The sequence below is a fragment of the Ochlerotatus camptorhynchus genome, unplaced genomic scaffold (genome assembly GCF_037179485.1).
Source record: "Ochlerotatus camptorhynchus isolate MF236.1 unplaced genomic scaffold, CSIRO-AGI_Acam_v1.1 ptg000176l, whole genome shotgun sequence".
Classification (NCBI taxonomy): Eukaryota; Metazoa; Arthropoda; class Insecta; order Diptera; family Culicidae; genus Ochlerotatus; species Ochlerotatus camptorhynchus.
Window position 1 is genome coordinate 4,043,028 of NW_027040666.1, and position 21,354 is coordinate 4,064,381.

Here is a 21,354-nt window from a genome sequence, read left to right on the forward strand (position 1 = left end):
ATATTAAATAGCAGATACAAACTCTATTCGAGATTCGTAAGGAATCCAGGGTGTCCCCGAAACTCAGACAACGCTTATCACTCGATCCATCGTCGCCTTTATCAATCGCGTCAGTTTATCCGGAAATCCGTATTTGTGCATAACGGAATGGTCTAAGCTTCAGTGCAATGGTATTACTAACTTGCCAACATGTGAAAATTACAAATCTGTAATAGCTTGTGCCAAAACTCACCTTCCCTATTCTGGAAAATTTGAATTATGTTTTAAGGGCCCGTGGTAAAAAAAAACTAGTCCCCTTTCTAGTGCTGAAAGTGACCCTGATCTCTAAAATGTAGAGAAGGAGTTTTACAGACATTAACAGGCTGAATTTCGACTATTTCAATCCTTTAAAGGGCTTTTCTTGGCTAATTTAGGCTATTTATATGGCTGTTTCTGCGATTTAACCAAATCAATCATCTAGGACTTGGGTAGGCATATTTTTGAGAAGTTGTAAATTTCTTCTAATCAGGATCTCAAACAACTTCCAAGTGAATAATAACGGGTTCGGGAAGACCAAAATTTCTACCTCTAGGTTATGTATCTTGAAAATATTTCCCCTACATCGCCTAAGACAGGGATCTTATTTGTGTTAATAATCTGAGACCTTTAAAATGAGTGCCATGCTGGCGTTCCGCCTCCCGGACGAAAGGCGCTTGTCGAATATTGTCGTCGTGTTCGTGCGTTGAGGTTGTGTTTCAGAAATGCAATCGAAGTGTGCCGTGCCGGCTATTAGACTCGTTTGTTTTCAGTCACTGGAGTTTTCGGATCTGATTTCGGCGTTGGTCGCGAGTTGATTCGGCCGCTAAGGAGCTGACTGAGTACTGGTGAACTGAAGCCGTCGTGTCGCGAGTGATTGATGATGGAAAGTGGTCGCAGTCCGTTTTTTCTCTGTTGAGATCCCTCTAGTTGGAGCAGCTAGAGTGTGTTTCGTGGTTGATGGGGGTTTTCGCTGCTGTGTGAGAAAGGAATGGTGTGAGTGCTGTTTTTAACACCGGTTGAAGAAGTAGCGGCAGCATATCTATGGGAGCTCTTTGAAATCATCGTACTGTCATGGATTCCTTTGCAGCGGCGCCGGTGGTGTAGTGGTAAGCGTGATTGCCTCTCACCCCAAAAGGCCTGGGTTCAATGCCAGTTGACGCCGCCAGGATGTTCTCAGGCATAACATCTCTGATCACGCCTTCCTTTGGAAGGGAAGTAAAGCCGTTGGTCCGCGGTTCATGAGTTGATGGGTCGATAGGTAGGGTCCAGGTGTGAGAGCTGCCTCCCTGGCGTCGGTAGCGTTAGTGCTCAGCACGGAAAACAAGATCGACGGAAAACAAATCAAGGAAAAAAATGGATTGCTTTGCAAGATCTTTCTTTTATTTTTCTTTTAACTTTAATTACATTATTATATGAAACATTAAATGCAGGGTACGAGTGTGTCCACCAAGTCACCCGTTTGAAGCGAAAGTGATGGGGAGAGTGGAAATGCCAACTCCCCGTCTTCAACATTTCGTGAATAGAGGCCGAGTTCTTCTCCCCATTCATTAAGGCATTCTCCTGTTGGATGGCCTGTTTTTTTACCGGTTGTATGATCCTGGAGGATTCACATGGGTGATGCTGCCTACGGATTCACCCAAACCGTTTTGGCCCTTCACACAATTGCAGGTTGAGTACAACATGATCAAGTCGAACAGCGTGGATAGTACACAGTCTACTGACAGTTGTTTTGCTACAGTGAGTGGTAATTCCATATCATCATATAACCCGAGATTTTTTAAATGATTTGCTTAATGTTTAAAAGGCAATTATTGATATTTACAATACCACAACAATGCTTTAAAATGTATTGTTTGCTGCAGTCGAAAACCTCAAATTAAATTCAATATTTTTTACTCTCTCAAAAATTGTTAAGCTAAGGACATGATCAAATAATTTATTTGCGATCATAAAATGTGAGACTTAAATTTCAATTATGTTCCTAGTTCGGAATACTTTTTTATCCCAGAATTTTGTTTTTAATCATTACTCGAGTTGAACTTCTTGTTCACTACAAAACATGTATTTTAAATTCGGCTATATCTTAGCAAAAGTTTCAAACATATTTAGTAAACTGACAAAACGTAAAACCGCTCAAACAATTATCTTTTCCCACACAAAACCCTTCCTTTTAAACGTTATTCACCAATTGGTGATTCATTACAAGATAATTCAAATTAATTTTACTGCTTCATTTTCCATTCCCTAACGATAATGCACCACCATGTGCCAACATCATTGCATTGCATTTAGGCGGAAGCAGCAGCACAAACGAAACCGAATGGTACCGATGAAGCATGGTAGAATTGACCCAATAATTATCGTGCATTAAACTTTCTACTTTAACGATGAAAATTGAAAATGCACATGTCTCATGAGAAAATGAAACGGTAGATCGTCACCACCACTTGTGCCGGTGGAAACGAAAGCGAAATCCAACCAATGAAAGAGAAAATGTGACAAGATGCATATAACTGTTGTGCTTCCATAAACTAAACATTCCCCTTCTAAAGGCCACTCACTCCTCAGTTCACCCAACTTGGTTCAAACTTTTATCAAGCCGTTGAAATCTCCCTCTTCTCTATCTTCTTTTGTCCGTGTGTATTTAATTCACCTATTGCAGCAGAGTCAAACATTACCTTCAGCATTTTCAATTTTCCCTAGCTCATGAATTTTCCACCATCATCGCCGTGCATCGCCACCACAGCTTCCAGCGACATCTAGCCGATTGAACTGTTGTCTCTCTCGCATATGGAACCACGAACCAGCAAGAAACAACAAATGTGCAGCGAGTGAACCTCGGTCATGTGACAGCCAACTTCAGCAACGGAGAGGCAGCTCAACATGTTGCTTAGTCAGTCGCCTTCTAAGTTCTTGGGCTGGTTGCTGTATTCACTTCACTCTCGGTCGCAGATCGTACCGGATCAAGTCACGTGTGTCTAATATGCTTTTGTGTGCCTGCAGCTAATAATGTCAACGCCGTTTGATTAATACATGAGATATGCGGCTATGAGAAATTAAATTTTCCCCGCTCTCACCGTGATGACTATGGGGGGAACAGCAAATGGGAAAGTTGAAACACTTGGACTGGCCATTGTGTGGCACGTGTAGGCATCTATCGACGTTGAAGTGCTCGATCAGTTGGATTTTTTCTCTATAAGACTCAGTTTAAACCTTTTCTATGATTTGAAAACCATGCAAATTATGAAAACCAGTCTTTCTCGCCTTCGAAGATCTAGTTCAACATAATGCACCGGTAACTATATCAATGTTTACAGAGTTTCGTAAACCATACCCGCTCCAATTGCGCCACCTATCGACATTCACTAACCCATTCTCTCCCACTGGATCAGCTGTTTTGTAATACGCAAGCAGCTGAGTAATCCGATACCTCAAACCTCAGCCAACCACTCGAACTGGGTTCGAATGCGAGAAGGCAGATCAAGTCTTCTCGATTTCTTCCCGCCCGAATGTGAAACCAAAGCGAGGTCATAATATTATTAGCCGATTTTCAGAGCTTCGCGTGAGCAATCAACTCGATCTTCGACTCCAACAAGTTTCCGTCTGGATTTATTTTTACTGCGCCAATTGAGAGAGGCCCATAGTAAATTGCAGCAACGCCAACGAAAACAAAAGCAACAACAAGCCAAAACAAACATGTGTGTCGATTTGGCGCGCTGGCGCTGTGTTCTGGTTCCCCATTCACCCACATTGGAAATTGTTTGATCATTCATTCGTCTGTTCGATCGATCTTCTCAAATCGATCCCCATGGGATTGGACGTTTTCTTTATCTGTAGTTTTCTATGAATAGGCAATGAAACTAGCATCACTACCAACTGTATACGTGCGATACAATGTATTTACTCCGATCAGTGATATGCCTCCTTATTAGTATAACATGCTTTGTTCCCAGTTTCTTTAGCTGCAATTTCATGTAGATAACCGTGAATTGATTCACTTCTGGAGTAATCCAACCCTTTTCATAAATCGTTCGTCCAAAAATGGTTTCACATTCAAATCCCTAGGCCAACATTTGAACTAGGGTTGCTTAACCCGATTTACCGAATCCAGCTTCTGCGGTACTACGGTGGCGTTTTCTGTATTTTCTCATATCAGTCGGGTTTGACTCTGCAGTTTTTAAAGGTGAAAACACCTGTATGCTTTCTTACTCCAACCTTTAGGACTTAGAAAAAAATCATCATTCAGTCGACGTAAGAAAAGTTGCAGGTATTTTCACTTTCCCTCCGTCTAAAAAATCTAACCACTTCCCGTGACACTTATAAGGGGTTGTAGAGTTCCCTACATCTCTCTTAGGTAAGTGTCGAAGTAACATTTGTTTCCTATCCCACTCTGTTTCAAAGGCTTGCCCAGGACAGTTCTCGATCGTTGGAGGTTGTAGGTATCACTTCAATTTAAGAGGCAGTGATTAATTACGTATCAAGATTTGTTACATAGATGCCAGATATGCTGACATGTCTGTATTTATACAGATATTTGATCATGCAGATATGTCCTGTATTTAACACAGGTAGATCATCTTATTGTGGTGTGTTACTGGTGTACTGCTTGTAGCTTTGGCTGACTGTACATACACGCAAACCAAAAATCTATTACAATGAATGTTAGTTCCGTTTCCTATCATCCTCTGTTCATGAACATCGCAACGAATGTTAGAAATTGACCATGCAGGCGATGTAATGGTTTTTTGTCTTTTTTTATTTCGTGTTCCATATACGCTTTCGACTATACCAGTAAGTTTGTAGAACGACGCACATTGTAGAACATTGTAGAACGACGCACACACTTGTCTCGAATCTCTCCAGCAGAAAAAGCATACGAAGTCGAGCATTTTTATTTCGTGTTGCATCTACGCTTTCGACTATAGGTACCAGTAAGCTTGTAGAACGACGCACATTGTAGAACATTGTAGAACGACGCACACACTTAACTCGAATCTCTCCAGCAGAAAAAAGCATACGAAGTCGAGCATGCGAGAAAATGAGCGCTTCATGTTTGCTTTTAGGCTGACCATATTAGAAGCATAGAGAGAGCAGTGGAGAAAGCATAGGTTTGATAGTCGCAACGTCCGTGGTTCGAGTCCAGTCGGCAACCTTTTTTCTATTTTTTTCGACATAATTAATTTCACTCACTAATACAACTCCACATTTTTCGGTCTCCAATTTTCTTACATCGGACCGCAGCTAGGTATATCGCATCCTCGGTTCATGCGGTCTCCACTTACATCCTCTGATGATGAATCCCACATAATTGTAAGCGAATCTTACATCCACCGGTTGGGTGTATCAATGGTTGCTATTCCTTAATTGGCCCGAACCAGCGAAATTGCACAATTAATCGACTGAATGACTGACTGGGAGTGGTCGTTCATTCTCAACTTTCAGTGACGCCAAATATTGAAGGATCAATAACGGCACCGGCCACGTTCTTGCAATTACGTGGGAATGGGTAGGGAATGTTAGTGCGTGATCTTTGCTGAATTAGAGACCGAGTATACCTCTGCATCCCCACAAAGATCGCGGGATGGGTATTTTGTTAGCGGGCTAGCTTTGTATGATCAGGATTCAGCTTGATAAGTGATGTGATTATAGTTTTGATACAATGTGCTGGTGTAATCATGCATTAAAATATTCTTGGATTTGCCTGAAGCTGAAAAAAGTTAAACATTAAAACATGAATCTATTGACGTTCTATTATCAAAGATCTGAAAATAAACATAAATAAGTAGAAACAATAGATTCCACCTGAACGAAGGCTGAATAATATTAATCAATCTAAAATAAATCTGAAGACGTTTTTTGATCGGAGAGTTACAATAAATAATTCCAGCTGGAAGGAAGGCTGATAAAAGTGAATCTAAAGATGTTTTTTTCATCTAAGCGCAAAAAATTAACTTATAGAATTTAAAACAATAGATCCAGTCTGAACGAAAAGTACATCAAAATAAAATAAACCCATAGATGTTCCTTCATTGATAAGCTGAAACTAAACTAAAATAAAGTAAATCTAAAGATCCAGCCTGAAGGAAGGCCGGTCACAACGCCTGTGAGCAGGGAATGGCAAAAAACTCAGAGCGGTGCATAAACACTTGTACTTCTCTCAAATACTTCGCGTCCCCTATATTTGATAGGAAAAAGAGACAAAGGAGAGAGAGATTTTAAATCTGAGTGAGAGTAGTTGGGCTGCACGGATGTTACTCACGCATAGCACAGTCTAGTAGTGCACTGTGTTTTGACGGAAGCAGCTTTTTTTTTCAATTAAGGGAGACATGGCTTAGAGGTTCATTGGAATGACTCTTAACGTTAATAAATCGGTTGAATAATAGATATGCTCATGTAAAACATGTTCAGCGGCTGTATTAAACATTCACTAGTGTGAAGCAAGCGCATATTACGAAAGATGAATTGGGCAATGCAAATTTCCTGCGTGTTTTTCCAGCACAACAAGTAAATTCAAATCACATTTACTTTCGCTTTTAAAAGCTTAGGTATAAAAGAACAGTATTAAATAAAATTACATACCCGTTACTTTTTCGCTGAAATACATATATAACTCATATGTAAACGTTCTGTACCTTGACCAAACTTTTCCTTCAAACCTGTTTCCTTTTTCTAAGATTATGCGAAGTGCGGGATAATCGAGTACTTTCAATGGAACGCCGTTGACCGTAACTAATTCAACAAGTGATTTGGTGTACACCTTGTTGTTGTGTTTCACAGAAATTGCTACCGGTAATACTGTCTTGAGCCTCTCAGCCGTTTTCAAGTTCGGTACGTAATCCATTTTCTCTAGCAATTTCCTTGTACTGGATCGCATAATGCCTTATGTAAGTAAATTTACGTAAGGATATGCTATGCTATGTGAAATTCACATGGTTTTCATGTGATAAATTTTTTGAGTGTACCTTCCGCCAAAGCGACTATCCACTGATTGTCTTGCAGCTTGAAAACAATACCAGTGCAGCTTGAAAACCTTGGGGCCTCCCTTAGCTCAGTCGGTAAAGGCGCAGCTACAAAGCAAGACCATGCTGGAGGTGGCTGGGTTCGATTCCCGGTCCGGTCTAGGAATTTTTCGGGTTGGAAAATCTCTCGACTTCCCTGGGCATAGAAGTATTGATTGTACTTTTGCCACACAATTATACCAATGCAAAAATGGTACAGGCATCGAAAGCTCTCAATTAATAACTGTGGAAGTGCATCTAGAACACTAAGTTGAGAGCACGCAATAAGCTAATATGCGATATGCAATAAGCTTGAAATGCGAAGAAGAAGAAGAAGCAGCTTGAAAACAATACCAGTACTTACCTACCCACAAGCTATACACACTTAAAATGTTTCGCCGAGATTCCAACAGCCGAGTAGTTCTGCAATTTATTTTGCTGAGATTCAGTAAAACAATTGCCGAGACTCAGCTAACAAATAACATTTTGCTGAGATATCAGCTAACAAACAGATATTTTGCAGAGATATCAGCAAAATTTACTGCCGAAGTAATCGGCTGTTGGAGATTTTACCGAGCTAGATTAAGTGTGTAGAAAAAGCACACTCTCAAATATTTCAAAAGATAACGAGAGAGAAATTTTACTGTGTAGCTCCCCAACAAAGTTACAAATAAGCATACACATTGAATAAATACTGTATAACAGTGTACAATCTATATATATAAAAATGAATTTCTGCCTGTCTGTCTGTCTGTCTGTCTGTCTGTCTGACCCTTATAGACTCGGAAACTACTGAACCGATTGGCGTGAAAATTTGTATACAGGGGTTTTTGGGGCCGTGGAAGGTTCTTATGATGGTTCGAGACCCCTCCTCCTTCTGTAAGGGGGGCTCCCATACAAATGAAACAGAAATTTCTGCATAACTCGAGAACTAATCAAGCAAATGGAACCAAATTAGGCATGTGGGGGTATAAGGAGATAATCATAGGGGGTAGCCCCTTAGATAATAGGGGGGGGCTACGTACAATAAAGCATGCTTTTTTTTAAATCGGCGCATAAACTCAAGCTAATATTGAATCCCGAGCAAGACCGGGCACACTCAGCTAGTGCTGAATAAAACAGGATGTCGAATTATGTGCTGAAAAAACCTCATTGATATCGATAGATGCGCCTTTATTCCGCCGTTTGCTCTGATATGATTAATTTCCTTATTAAAAGCTTTATAAACGTTGACTGTCTTCCTTATCAGAACCAGAAGTTTGATCTAATAACAAACTGAATGAGTGTAATTTGCACATACATTGTCGCTTTAATTCGACTGTTTTCAATTGATTGAATAAAATGCTTTATTAAACGTCTTATAAATGTTTTCTAGCTCCTTTATTAGATTTCATTGCAGTACAATATTGCTGAAAAAAGGTAAATACAGTCAGCATAATAGCCCTTATATCACTATGCGTCCATGTTGTAATCACATGATTTGTAAATGCTTTATAAACGATGTAATAGATTCATTATTTGACAACACTGATTCAGTCTAACAACAAGGCGAAATCAGTAGAGTAGTGGTTACCGTTTCCGCTTTCCAATTAGAAGGTCGTGAGTTCGATCCCAAGCTCAAACTTTTTTTTTATTTGTGTTCTACGTCTAATTAATTTAAATAGTAATCATCGATCACATGACTCACGATAATGAATGCATTGATCTAGTTTAAAATACAACCAAGCATCCTTTCTTTCGACTTGGAGATGTGAAGAGGCAACATTGGTCTCATTTAAAACAACGATGAATGAATTAATCATTCTGCTGATAGGTATTTACTTTCATGCAAGCTTTTATTGATTATTGAGTTGCCCATATGATGAATTCTAGGATAGCTCAGATGACAAGGCAAGCGGCTGGTAATCAGAAGGTACACATGGTTCGAATCCCATACAACGACATGTATAAGTATTTAACAAATAATCTAATATCTGCGTGGTGCGAGCCACGTCAGAAATAATGAATACAATACACTTAAGAAACACTCTTCCCTGTCCCCCGCCGTCCCTCTTATTTTCGGGTTATTTTCCCACAGTTTAATAATCGTTTAATAAATGTATAATAATGTCTAATTAAACGTTACTTCACATGAGAATCAAGTGTATACAGAGCATCATTGTTTTAAGGAAGCAGTGATGTCTAATAAACTCTGAATAATCAAAATTTTAATCGTATAAACTCTGTTACAACTCATATAAGTCGAATAAAAGCTTCTCGACATACCTTATACAACACCAGTAGTTCAATGTTGTGGTTGAATAAATTCTCCAGATTTGTTTGAACAAAGCCTGAACAGAAGTTATTATTTAAAATAGTACAAGTACTATTAAGCATGCAGTTGAATAAAATGGCCAAGAAGTCGTTTCTTCAATAGACGATTGTTTGTTGGGTCGCTACTTTGAGCGGATGAAATGTTCATAGTTGTTTAGAAAATCGATATCAACATACTTTCAGATAGCAAATTTGTTCTAGAATTCGAAGACATAATCAGTTTCGTTCCAAAAAATAAACTATGTTTTGCATTTCTGTCCTCTGGAGGAACCATTGTGCAATGTCGAGCTGGATCTTTTTGACCAGCAGGCAGTGATGGATCGCTGTATTGGAACTTTTTCATTACTTTTTAATATAGAATACGTACGTTGAATCCAATTGCATTTTCAGTCAACCCATCTTACACGAGATGAGCGATCACTGGGCTGTGCTGTTTACCAATGGTCGTTTCCGCAACATCGTCAGCCGTGACAATGTACAGAGCTCAGTGATAACAGAAGCACACAGCAAAAAAATAATTTTGATATCACATCACAGTGGATGCACTACAATCATGTTGAAAATTTCATGTAATTTTTATGACCACATAAATAAACAAATGCAGCAAAAGCAGCGTAATGTCAGTTCATGCATTGTATTAATGATAATTTTGTCCTTTTTAGCAAGTAATATTACACCATATTTTCGACATGATTGTAGTGCATTCACTTTGACGTGATATCAAAATTATTTTTTTGCTGTGCAGTCGGTTCTATGAAAGCGGATATTGAAAAGTTGAATTCGGCTGTAGCCGTCCTAACAGCCATAGTAGATTCGAAGCTTCCATCTGCTTTGACATTGTTTTGGCATAGATTCGATCGGCTCAACACTGCTCGCACCAATCCAAAGTGTTGCCGGACCCTAGACTAACCTAAACTAGACCCCCTCTAGTTCGAACGATAAACCTATTCTCAGCGAATTGGAACCCAGTGATACACCAATGGTGCCGAGGCTGGTACCTAGAGGAAGAAATCCATCCACACTGAACTTTGTATGCAATTTGGTGCACGAAGTTTATGAACAGTCCTTTATTGGGTCATCTGAATATAACAGTTTATGAATTTTACATCAGACATATGAAATGCAAGTTTCTCGCTAAATTGAGAAGAAAATACCCTTCCAACACTGAAAACATATTTTCGTTATTTCTCTAAAAACCGTTTCGTAAAAATGAATACACTGGAGTCGCTTTTTACGCGGGTGATACGTCCCGCGTAAAAAAAACCGCGTAAATTCCGGAATCCGCGTAAAAAAACCGCGTAAATTCCAAAATCCGCGTAAAAAAAAACCGCGTAAAAAAAACCGCGTAAAAAGTGACTCTAGTGTATAATGATAAACCGCGTAAATTCTGATATCCGCGTAAAAAAAAACCAAAAACCGCGTAAATTCCGGAATCCGCGTAAAAAAAAACCGCGTAAATTCCGAAATCTGCGTATAAAAAAACCGCTTAAAAAAACCGTGTAAAAAAAACCGCGTAAAAAGCGACTCCAGTGTATCGTATTTAAAGCACACCTTTCATAAAAAGTACGAAACAGTCGTTTTTGCTGTCATCTGGAGCAATGCTAATATTACACCTTATTCGTATAATATACAAATTCAACTTCGTACAATCAAGCCAAAAACTACTCTTCTTGTCTCCTAAAGTGCTGATTGGGTGTTGGAGAGGGGATACTTTTTTTCTTGAAATATTGTCCGTCTGACCAATGCATGCAAGCTACCACAATAAATCAAATTACTGGCCGCGATGCCACACATAGAGTGGATAAAATACAGATCTGTCAATCGCAAGGTTCATTAAGACTTTTTTATTTTTATTTTTTTGTTTGTCATGTTTATTCTTTCCAATGATGAAGTTATTTTTACCCATCCTTACTAACACACTCCACATTTTTCGGTCTCCACAACCAACACTTGCCCCAGGCCGGTTAGGTGTAGCGATAGCGTCTATTTTCGCATTACACTTCGCATTTTCACAAGGCAGTATATTAAGGTTTTTTTCGAATGCACATTGCTAAAACTAATACTAAATTGTATGCTGCAATGTCAGAAATTAACAGAATTATAAACCTCGTAAATCTTTAGATTTGCACTCTTGAAATTGCGAAGTGTGATAAGAACAAGCACTACAAAAAGGAAGCACCTTAATCCTTCTTAAAATTGATAGATTAATGCTAGTATTCTCCCGATCGATCTTCACAACTTCCACACCGTAGAGCCACACTTCGTGTTTTCACTGAAGATAGGTTTAGATAGATTAACAAAAATTCAATTGGACTTAACCTTGCAGTACTCGCGCAAACTTTTGTAATACGAGTACTCGCACGTTGTACAACTTACAACAGTACAGGGCTGGTAGCAGGTCACTTTTTAGTGGCTTGGTCACTATTTTGAAGCCAGTCACTAAAAAGTCACTTGAGTGGGCTTCGTGGTCGTGCGGTTAGCGGCGTCACCCGTCGTTTAGGCGTATTGTGAGTGCCACGAAGTGAGGGTTCGATTCCCGCTCCAGCCAGTGGAACTTTCCCAACCCGGAAATTTCCCTACTGGTCTACTGGGTGTTGTGTGTTGTCTAGTGTTAAGTATTCAGTCTGTACAACCTCTGGTTGAAGACGGTGTCAATTGTCTTTTTACACCAAAAAGTCACTAAAGTAACTATTTGACTAAAAATAGTCACTAAAGTCACTTTTTCGCTACTAAAATAGAGTGAAATTTGGCACTAAGGCACTAAGAAAGTCTACAATAGTTTTAACAAAATATACATATCTGTTAAAAAAATTAAAATTTTTACCAGGGCGACCAGTGAACCGCAAAACTTTAGAACACCAGGAAAACTATTGGGAAATGCCTACAATTTTGATTAAAAATCAATAAAAATATACCTCCTTTCCTAGAAAATAAATTGTAAACCTTGGAAACTTCCCAAAGGATTGTTTTGTGATAGATTTTCAAAAGTCTTTCAAGGATGATTAAGAACTTTAAAAAATCCAAAGTAAATTTTATGAGAATTTTAAAGGATTCCGATTTCTTCTTCAGCACTTAGGACCGATTTCTTTTTCTGCATTTAAATCTGAAGCTAGGTTTACCTATATAGTTAAACTTGGCTTAACACATACGAACTTTCGTTTTTATTATTGTTTAAATTATTAGAGACGCAAAAATCAGCTCCGGAACAATTTTGAAAATAATTCTAATATGACCCAAGTAACATTTTGGGTGTTATGAGGGTTCTGTAGACCATGATTTAGACTTGTAGAAAACCTTAATAAAACTTACAATGTTACTTGGGAAATGAGAGTGCATTTTAATGAGAGTTCTGAGAAGAATTCTATTATTATTGGATGCGGATTCTAGTTCCAACAAGAATTCAACATTAGTTCTGAAATTTTGCTTAAAGAGGCTCTATTGAAAATTCCATGAAAATCCCGTTAACTTCAAAGATGGTCTCTGCGGATCTGGGGTGAGTTCGAAATAAATTCCGAAAAGAATTCCAATGGAATCGAATTTTCAGGGTTCAATCTCAAAGGAATTCTAAGAAGAGTTTCAAAATTTATGATGGATTTTTGTTTTGAGAATTCTGACGAAATACTATGGGGATTCTAAGGAGAATACGAATTGAATTTCCAATTGAATGCAAGGGAGAAGTCCAAGATTATTCTAAGCAGAAATTTCTGAAATTTCTGAGGTTAATTGCATGGAAATTCTAAGGATGGATATATGGAAGGAGCGTTCAGGGAGTTCCTAAATGAATCAATAAAAAATCAAAAATAATCTACTTTAACTAATCATGTGTTATTACTTCATGCGTGAATTTAACGATTTACATAGGGAGATGCTTAACGTCAAATATCAGACTTAAAGTGGAAATTTTATACGATCAATTAGGAGATTCAATTATAGAGTTGATGGTTCCGTTTTAGTACGGCAGTGTGAAAATTGTTTATACAAAGTATAATGCGAATAAAGGACAATTTTGCGGAAGGTACACACTACCAAAAAGTCATGTAAATTTCGGTGCTCTGAGACCGACACATGCAAGCGGCCCAAATGACACAAGAATCAGTTGAAAGAAACGAGAAAATAAATTCAATCAATCGTACTTTTCGTCGAGTTGCGTATGTTTCGGTTTGGGAGCACTTAATTTTACATGACATGTTTGTTTACGTTCCATAATTTACGTCAAAGATGGATTATGTCTCGTGTAAAAATAGTTATTTTTAAGTGTGTACGAATCGGGTAGTTGTTAACGTCAGGTGGCGAGTTGAGCGTGAAACAATCGATAGAACGCACATCAGAGGTACATGAGCAAATCGGCGATCATCCCTTTTGTCAGTGGTGGCAAGGGTGAAACACCCCTCACCATCCCTCATTAACGGATGAGCTTGGTAAAGGAGATGATCTAACTATTCATACCTTCCTCAAAATTGTCCTTTGTTCGCTTTCTTCGTTCTGTATACAAATTTCACACTGCCACACATAACGGAACTGTAAACTCTTTACTTTCATCTCCTCATCTATCGTAATAAATGTCCACATTAATTCTGATATTTGATGTTAAGCATTTCCAACTACGAAAATAATCTATTTCCAAGAATGTTGTTGATTGTTCTGCAAAGAATTTCAAGAATGTAATATTATGTTTGTAAAAGCTTATTTGCCTCTAAGTTTAAGAGAAAGGGAATTATTCTAAAAAAGTTCTTGAGATCATTCTGAAGAAATTCTGTGGAAAGTTCATAACAAATTATCAAAGTTATCTACCTAGATATATAAAATATTTAAAGATTTCGAACGCAGAACCAAATTCAAGATCATAAAAAAATGGGAATTACTATTTGCTAGTCATCATGTACAACGTAAGCAAAAGTAAATTATTCAAATCACTTCAAATGCTCTTCACAGGAAATTCCGTTGTGAGATTCGATTAAATTAGAGGAATTTATGAAATTTGATTTTAAGTTCCATGACATATCAAACTGTATTTAAATTTCTAAGTTACCCTATAAATTTTTACTTATTTAGTATTTACAAGTCACTATTTGGTCACTATTTCCGTAATTTTAGTCACTAAAATCACTACTATTGTATCGCATTAGCACTACCAGCCCTGACGTTGTCTGTTTACGAAACATAAGCCTTGGTGTTGGTCCTAATCGTTGAATTGTTTTTTATACCGTGCCAGTTGGATTTTTATTGACTACCATTTCAAGTGACTCGTATCCGCACATATTACATTTCGTAGATAATTAGCATATTACATTTCTTTACTCCGCACTGCATCTCAAATGCTTTATCAGTTCAATGGGCCACTTTACTACCTACAGTATAACCTCTCGACAAAGGGTTTATGTTGTCCAGGTCAGGTTTCTTTTTCGGTGCAGCTTTTGAATACCCATAGCCGTACAACCGCCGTCCCGTCAGCTGTTTTTGAATTGCCAAGCCATGATGGTCAATATGTTTTAGGGGCACTATATGTGGACTTGATCGACTTTGTCGGAAACCCCAGACTTCGGTCGGCGGGTGAGACGCTTTCGGTTTTCATGCTATGCTGACTGGCAACTATTTTTTTGGTCTTTATTTTTTCAATGGGTTCGCCTGTTGTGTATCCATTTTGCAATGCAATGAGTGTTTAAAAAACCTACATTAATGCTTATGCTTTCGGGAGACCGTTTCGTTGACGCCCCCTCGTTGCAAGGCCGGCAGCAAGCAGCATCAACAGCAGTAGTAACATTTCCAGTCGTATGCGCCAGCTCAGCTTTGGAATCGGTTTGGAAACGTGAAATTGTGTAGCATGTATGAATTAATCGATGGAATTTTAATTGGCATTTAGAGCTTATAAAGTCTTCCCCTTCTTGGGTTTCATTTTTCCTGTCTCTTCTATTTCTTCTTGTTGTTTATATTTATGCTGGCTTCGAGCAGCAAAACGCCTTTTAAACCATGTGATTGACGCTGCTGTTAAGGAATTTATGTTTATTTTCCGCTCGCTTGCACTCGCCTCTGCACCGAGCTGACGTAATAATGCATGACTTGGCAATGATGGCAACGTTTTTGGTGCAATAAGATTAATAATTTAAGCATTATTCTGTGTGAACATTGAGATAATAGATGACTAACCGTTTTGTTTTTACTTCTCTACTTTCAGGTAAGCGACTTTTGCACGATAAGAAATCAACGCATAACGGTGATGTATAATATAGACTAGACTAATGCAAGTTTCAAAATATTTGCTCCAGAGAGCTAATCCTGATCATCTGAGCAAAATTTAAACGTATTTGGTTGAAAACTGAAAAATTTGCTTCAAAATGAGATAAATTTTTAACCAGCAGGCATCTCTCATAGAAAACTTGGTGCTTCGTTTGTCACTCGATAAATTTTGAAAGCATAACTTAACTCGATTTTTGCCTCCCTTATTCGATGAGATTCATTTTCATCTCCCTAAGTTGAATTGATATTACTTAATTCGATAACTATGAATAAAACCGTTATATTAAAATTGACCATAGTGAATTATAAAATACGTATCTGCCATGGATACCAAAATTTATTAAGTGGAATTAAATGGAAGATAACCTTTTTTGCTGTTTTATTTAGCATTCCGCTAACAATCCAATTTCATTACTTCAACATATAGACTGACAACTTATGTGTTTAGATTGAAATCTAATTTTAATGTTTTGGTCAATATAGTTTTTAAAATATTTTGAACTTTCAGAAAATTACGAATGAAACAATAAATATAATTTACAATTGCATATTGAGATCGAGAAATTTTGATTTATAAGGTACACTGAGGTAAGCAGGATCTTGTTGATTTTATCCAATTTCGACTAAAAATGTGAAAGTTCGTGTTAAATTCTATCACATACATACAAAGTTGGACTAAATTTGAGCAAAATATCGGCTATAGCGATATTTTACAAAATCATCATTATGGAATCTTCAATTTAAATTGAATCTTCCATATTTCTTTTGTATATAGAAATAAAACAACACTATCAGTTCCATTTGAACTGCATGTAAATCTGCTGTTCTATTATCGGCAACTCGAAATCAGCTACAATTTGTAGTGCGTGTGTTTCATTTCAAGAAAACCTTGCTAGATTGCTTTTTGTCAGTGGTAAAAATATAGTCAAATTGAAGCTGAAAGCATAAAGAATCGTTTGCATGCATTCAGCGAAGTGTTTTCGTAAGAAAATCCAGTGAAAATAGTGTTTCAATTTGGGTTGCCGAGAATAGTCTGGCATGCCGAAGCCGTCATTTCCCCTAGTAAATGTAGAAGATTTTAAGTTGGAATAATCAATGTTAGAGATGTATGTAACACAGGATCGTTACCGAATAAGCTGTTACTTCGTTTTGCAAATATGTTGAGAAGTACAATGTCTTCAAAACTATGGAAAGTGTATTACACAATTTATACTATAGATGGCGCCAATACGAAAATATTCAAGTTATGCTATCTTACACAGACAGATTCTGTTCATATGGAAGCTTCTTGTCTTCGGCAAAGTTGTTCAGATGGACAAGACTTATTCTAAGGTATACAGTTCAGACGAGTACAGAGGCGAACCAGCCCAAGGCTGAAAGTCTCTCTAATAATACGAAAAATAAATCTGTTGACTTAACATCTTTAAGTTTCCATCTTGACTAGATAGAATCCAAGTAGCACACAACCATGAAGTTGCCGGAACTTTAAAATCCACGCTTCTCTCAACAAGATTCGAAACAGCTTTTTTCGAATATTTCCTTCAGCACTTCAATTTAACAAAATCCTCGTTATCATTGATATTATCTTATACATCAATCATTAAGGTTCCATGTTCGGTGATTTAAAGGTTAGTATCCTTAACTGAAAAAAATAGAATCAAAATTGGAATAAACGTGGTCAATTAAAGTTCTTCAATGATTCGAATTATAGTTGTCACGCCAATTAATATTAAAATCACCAGCTAATATATTTAATTCACTAGAATCAAGGAATATCTCGAGCCAGTTATCTAAAACTTCAACAAAACGCTGACCACTTGAACATACATATACATACATACTATCACGATAATTACCCATATTCATGCCACGCACAACTGTAATGCCCAAGAACCAGTTACTATCGATAACTTTGTTGATCCGAAGGTCGAATTGAATTGATTCTTTGACATAAACAGCAACACCGCCAGTATGTCTAAAATGTGATAAACAAGCAGCAACAATATATCCTGGAATATTGTACAGATCAAAAGCTTCAGTTTCTACCATATGCGTTTCAGCTAATAAGCTCAACAATCTGACGTAATGCTAAACATTAAAACTGATTCACATACCTGTTGAAACACAAGCTGTTTTTCTGCTGCGCTAAAGGTCTTTTATAAACCAAACATTCAGAGCTAAATGTGGCATGGTTGACGTCGAAGTACATTTTATGTTCTTTATTAATTTTCATACAATTAACACATTTTTTTTTTATTTTTTTTCCATCGATCTTGTTTTCCGTACTGAGTACCAATGCTACCGACACCAGGAAGGCAGCTCCCATACCTGGACCCTACCTACCGACCCATCAACTCATAGACCGGGGACCAACGGCTTTACTTCCATTCCGAAGGAAGGCGTGATGAAAGATTTTATGCCTTATAAAAACCCGGCAGCGCCGACTGGGATTGTAACTTTGTAACTTTTTTAATGTTTTCGCTAAACTTATATCTAACCCATCAGAGCCTTCAGCTCATCGTAGAACACGAGCACCAGAGCACCACCAGTACCACGCAGGACGTTGGAGAAGGCGCCCTTGAAGAAGGCCGAGGAACCCTCCTGCTTGCCGATCTTGACCCAGCAGTCGAGGGTGTTCTTGTACATGATGTCGGCCTTGGCACGGCCAGACTGCATCATCATGCGTCTTCTGACGGTGTCGAATGGATAGGAGATGATGCCGGAGGCCGTCGTTACAACCTGAGCAATACCCCACGAGACGAAGATCGAGGTGTTCTTCGGGTCTGGCAGCATTCCCTTGGCAGTATCGAAGCAGCCAAAGTAGGCAGCACGATAGATAATGATACCCTGAACGGATACGTTGAAGCCACGGTACAGACCGATGATACCATCGGACTTGACGGTCTTCTTCAGGCAGTCGATCAGACCGTTGTACTCACGCTGTCCACCACGGCCGACATCAGCGCCCAGACGGGTACGGGCGAAGTCGAGTGGGTAGACGAAGCACAGCGAAGTGGCACCAGCGGCAACACCCGATCCCAGGTTACCCAGGAAGTAACGCCAGAACTGTGTGTTCTTATCAACGCCACCCAAGAACACCTGTTTGTAGACATCCTTGAAGGCGAAGTTCAGCGCCTGGGTCGGGAAGTACCGGATCACGTTGGCAAGGTTACCTCTCCAGAAAGCTCCGAAGCCCTGTTCCTTGGGGATGCGAACAAAGCAATCGACGATGCCTTTGTACTGATTCTCGACAGCGATCTGCTTTGAAGCAGCCTGTACCTGCAGCAACAGCTTGACGCGCTCAATCGGGGCCACGGCAGTCTTGGACACGGCGGCGGAGATACCACCAGCCAGGAAATCCTTGGCGAAGCCATAGGGATCAGGCTTTTTTCCAGACATTGCTTCTGATTCTTTTTTCTGACACACACACTAGGCGATGAGCGCACTGAAGGTACAAAGGCCGCGAGCTTCCTAACCGTACGGAGGGCACAATCCAAAGAGAATGATACTGAATTGAACCCAGGTCTTTCGGGGTGAGAGGTAATCACGCTTACCACTACCGGCGCCGCAATACAATTAACTCATTTCAACAATTGTCATACACTCTGACGTTTTGTGTTGTTGGCTGCACCTAGAGCACCTCTCACAATTTTTGCATCCATGCTCTTGTGCCCCCTTTTGTTCCCCACATTTGATGCATCTGAGGAAGAGGAAATCAGGAAATCAAATTACCATTATAATAGTTTACACAAGTTTTTGACGGAAGTTGGACATTAGGGTGTTTCATTTTGAAAAAAGTGATGAATTTTTGATAGGCCACCCTCCAGTTCGATTCATAGCCCCAAAATATGAACCTGTGCAAAAAATGGTAAAGATTGATGAAGGTTTAGAGGTCGCGCCAATGATTTGGATTTTGTATGGAGATTTTGGTGAATTAGTATGGGAAATTATTGATTTTCGTTTACATTGCTCTAACTTTGGTTGTAGTTGTCCAAACGTTGAAAAAAAAAATATGTGGTTGTCATGACAATGATCAACAAGCCTGTTGTTGTTGCGATGAAATTGGCGTTGTTGCCTTGTACATATTCATCTGTCAATTTACCCTATTTTGCCATTTTTTCACATTTTTATAATTCTTGATACGCTGCAAAACTGAGCGTAGCAACTGTAGGCTTTTTGTTTATTGCCATAGCAATAACATACTAAATTTTTTCGACATTTGGACAAGTAGAAGCAAAGTTATAGCGATATAAGCGATTTTTTAAATTCTTCCATAGTAATTCCCATACAAATTTCAAATCATTGGCGCGACCTCTAAACCTTCATCAATCTTTACCAATTTTTGCACAGGTTCATATTTTGGAGCTATGAATCGAACTGGAGGGTGGCCCATCAGAAATTCATCACTTTTTTCAGAATGAAGCACCCTATTGGACATATATTAATATATTGTGGTATACTGTGGACTGTTCTGTCAAAACCTCACCATCTTCAATGATCCATTTCATAAAAAAAAACATATCCCTGCCAGCTACCGCACTTAGAGTGCACTTGGCTTTTACTAATTTATCAAATAAATTTTCCCACACCAATCACATTTTCCATGCGGCTGACACTCGCACCGAATGAAACCATTAAAGCTCTAATCTAAATTACTTCTTAATTACGCGTGAACCGTGGATAATTTAATTTGTCCCACTGCCCACCATCACTTTGGAAAATTGCTCACATCTCTTTGCACCGAAGCCAAATCGCACCCGAATAGGAATTGTGATAAAGAAAAGTACAAAGTGGAAATCTCGGGGCTTCAGTTTTCGGCAGATTTTCGATGCGCAGATCACTAGCAGGCAGTCAGCGAGTAGCAAAGTGCGGCGAGAGTAACCCATTACATAAAACATGAGTACAATTTTCCAACAGTTGAGTAATCACTAAAAAATGTGATTTTGTGGTACTGGACCATACTCGTGCGGAACAATTATGTCCAATTAAGTTGTCGGTGAACGTTTTTCTTTCTCTCTCGCTGTTCCTGCCCGGTTCTGCTCGTGCACTTCATCCTATTGACACAGTATTACAAGGCTTATATTTGTTTCGTAGATTGAAACACAATACGCATTTCCATAAAATTAATTGAAATTCATAGATGTGCTTACTCTTCGTACGAACAGTTAACGTAACGGTAGAATATCATGCTGTCGACACGATAGAAGTGATGGGTGAACGCAACGTCATTCCATGACACAATGCCCTCCTTTTTCAGCACCAGAAAATTCGTCACATTGTCTGCGTGAGCTTCAAAAAAAATGTGCCAATCCCAAAAATGGGCACATACCTACCTACTTGATTGTTCATTCTCCCGGCTCCCACCCGCAGAGCACGGGAATAAAAGAAGAAAAGACACACGCAAAATCATTTTCTAATCATTAGCCACCATTATACAGTAATCCCTCCATTTATGCGGTGGGTGATATCGTGTGCTGTCCTTCAACCAATTACGGTGATGATTTTTTGTATGTGATGAGTGTCAACCATAAAATGGTTATCTACAGAAAATCAGCTCAATTGGTTGAAGGACAGCAGATAAATAGCGGTGGGTGTACGGTACCACCCACCGCATAAAAGGTGAGATTACTGTAATAGTAGCGTGAAGTAGGCATCAATTCGATGAATGAAACAGGCTGATTTCACTCTCATTTAGGTTCCAAAGGCGAGGCCAGGGTGGGGAAAAATCGTTCCGCACTGTTTCTTGGAGTGCAACCGCATGGAGGTAACAATAATTTCATTGTAATCGCAA

At 38.8% G+C, this 21,354-nt stretch overlaps 4 protein-coding genes across 6 annotated transcripts in view; 2 read left to right on the forward strand and 2 right to left on the reverse strand.

Annotated features, from left to right (window-relative positions):
• osp (outspread) overlaps positions 1-21,354 on the forward strand; it is a 534,113-nt gene that overhangs the window by 256,731 nt on the left and 256,028 nt on the right. The window lies entirely within an intron of this gene.
• LOC135701770 (CLIP domain-containing serine protease B15-like) overlaps positions 1-21,354 on the reverse strand; it is a 279,004-nt gene that overhangs the window by 218,585 nt on the left and 39,065 nt on the right. The gene's annotated exons all lie outside the window — the stretch shown is intronic.
• The window catches only part of puml (pummelig), a 418,871-nt gene that overhangs the window by 103,546 nt on the left and 293,971 nt on the right, over positions 1-21,354 (forward strand). The gene's annotated exons all lie outside the window — the stretch shown is intronic.
• On the reverse strand, positions 18,013-19,055 carry LOC135701732 (ADP,ATP carrier protein 1-like). The gene has a single exon (XM_065222598.1). It carries the CDS (start codon positions 18,960-18,962, stop codon positions 18,057-18,059), a length of 906 nt encoding a protein of 301 aa, XP_065078670.1. The 5' UTR covers positions 18,963-19,055; the 3' UTR covers positions 18,013-18,056.

Coding starts and splice junctions, on each gene's coding strand:
- LOC135701732 (XM_065222598.1), bottom strand. CDS start 18,962: ATGTCTGGAAAAAAGCCTGATCCCTATGGCTTCGCCAAGGATTTCCTG.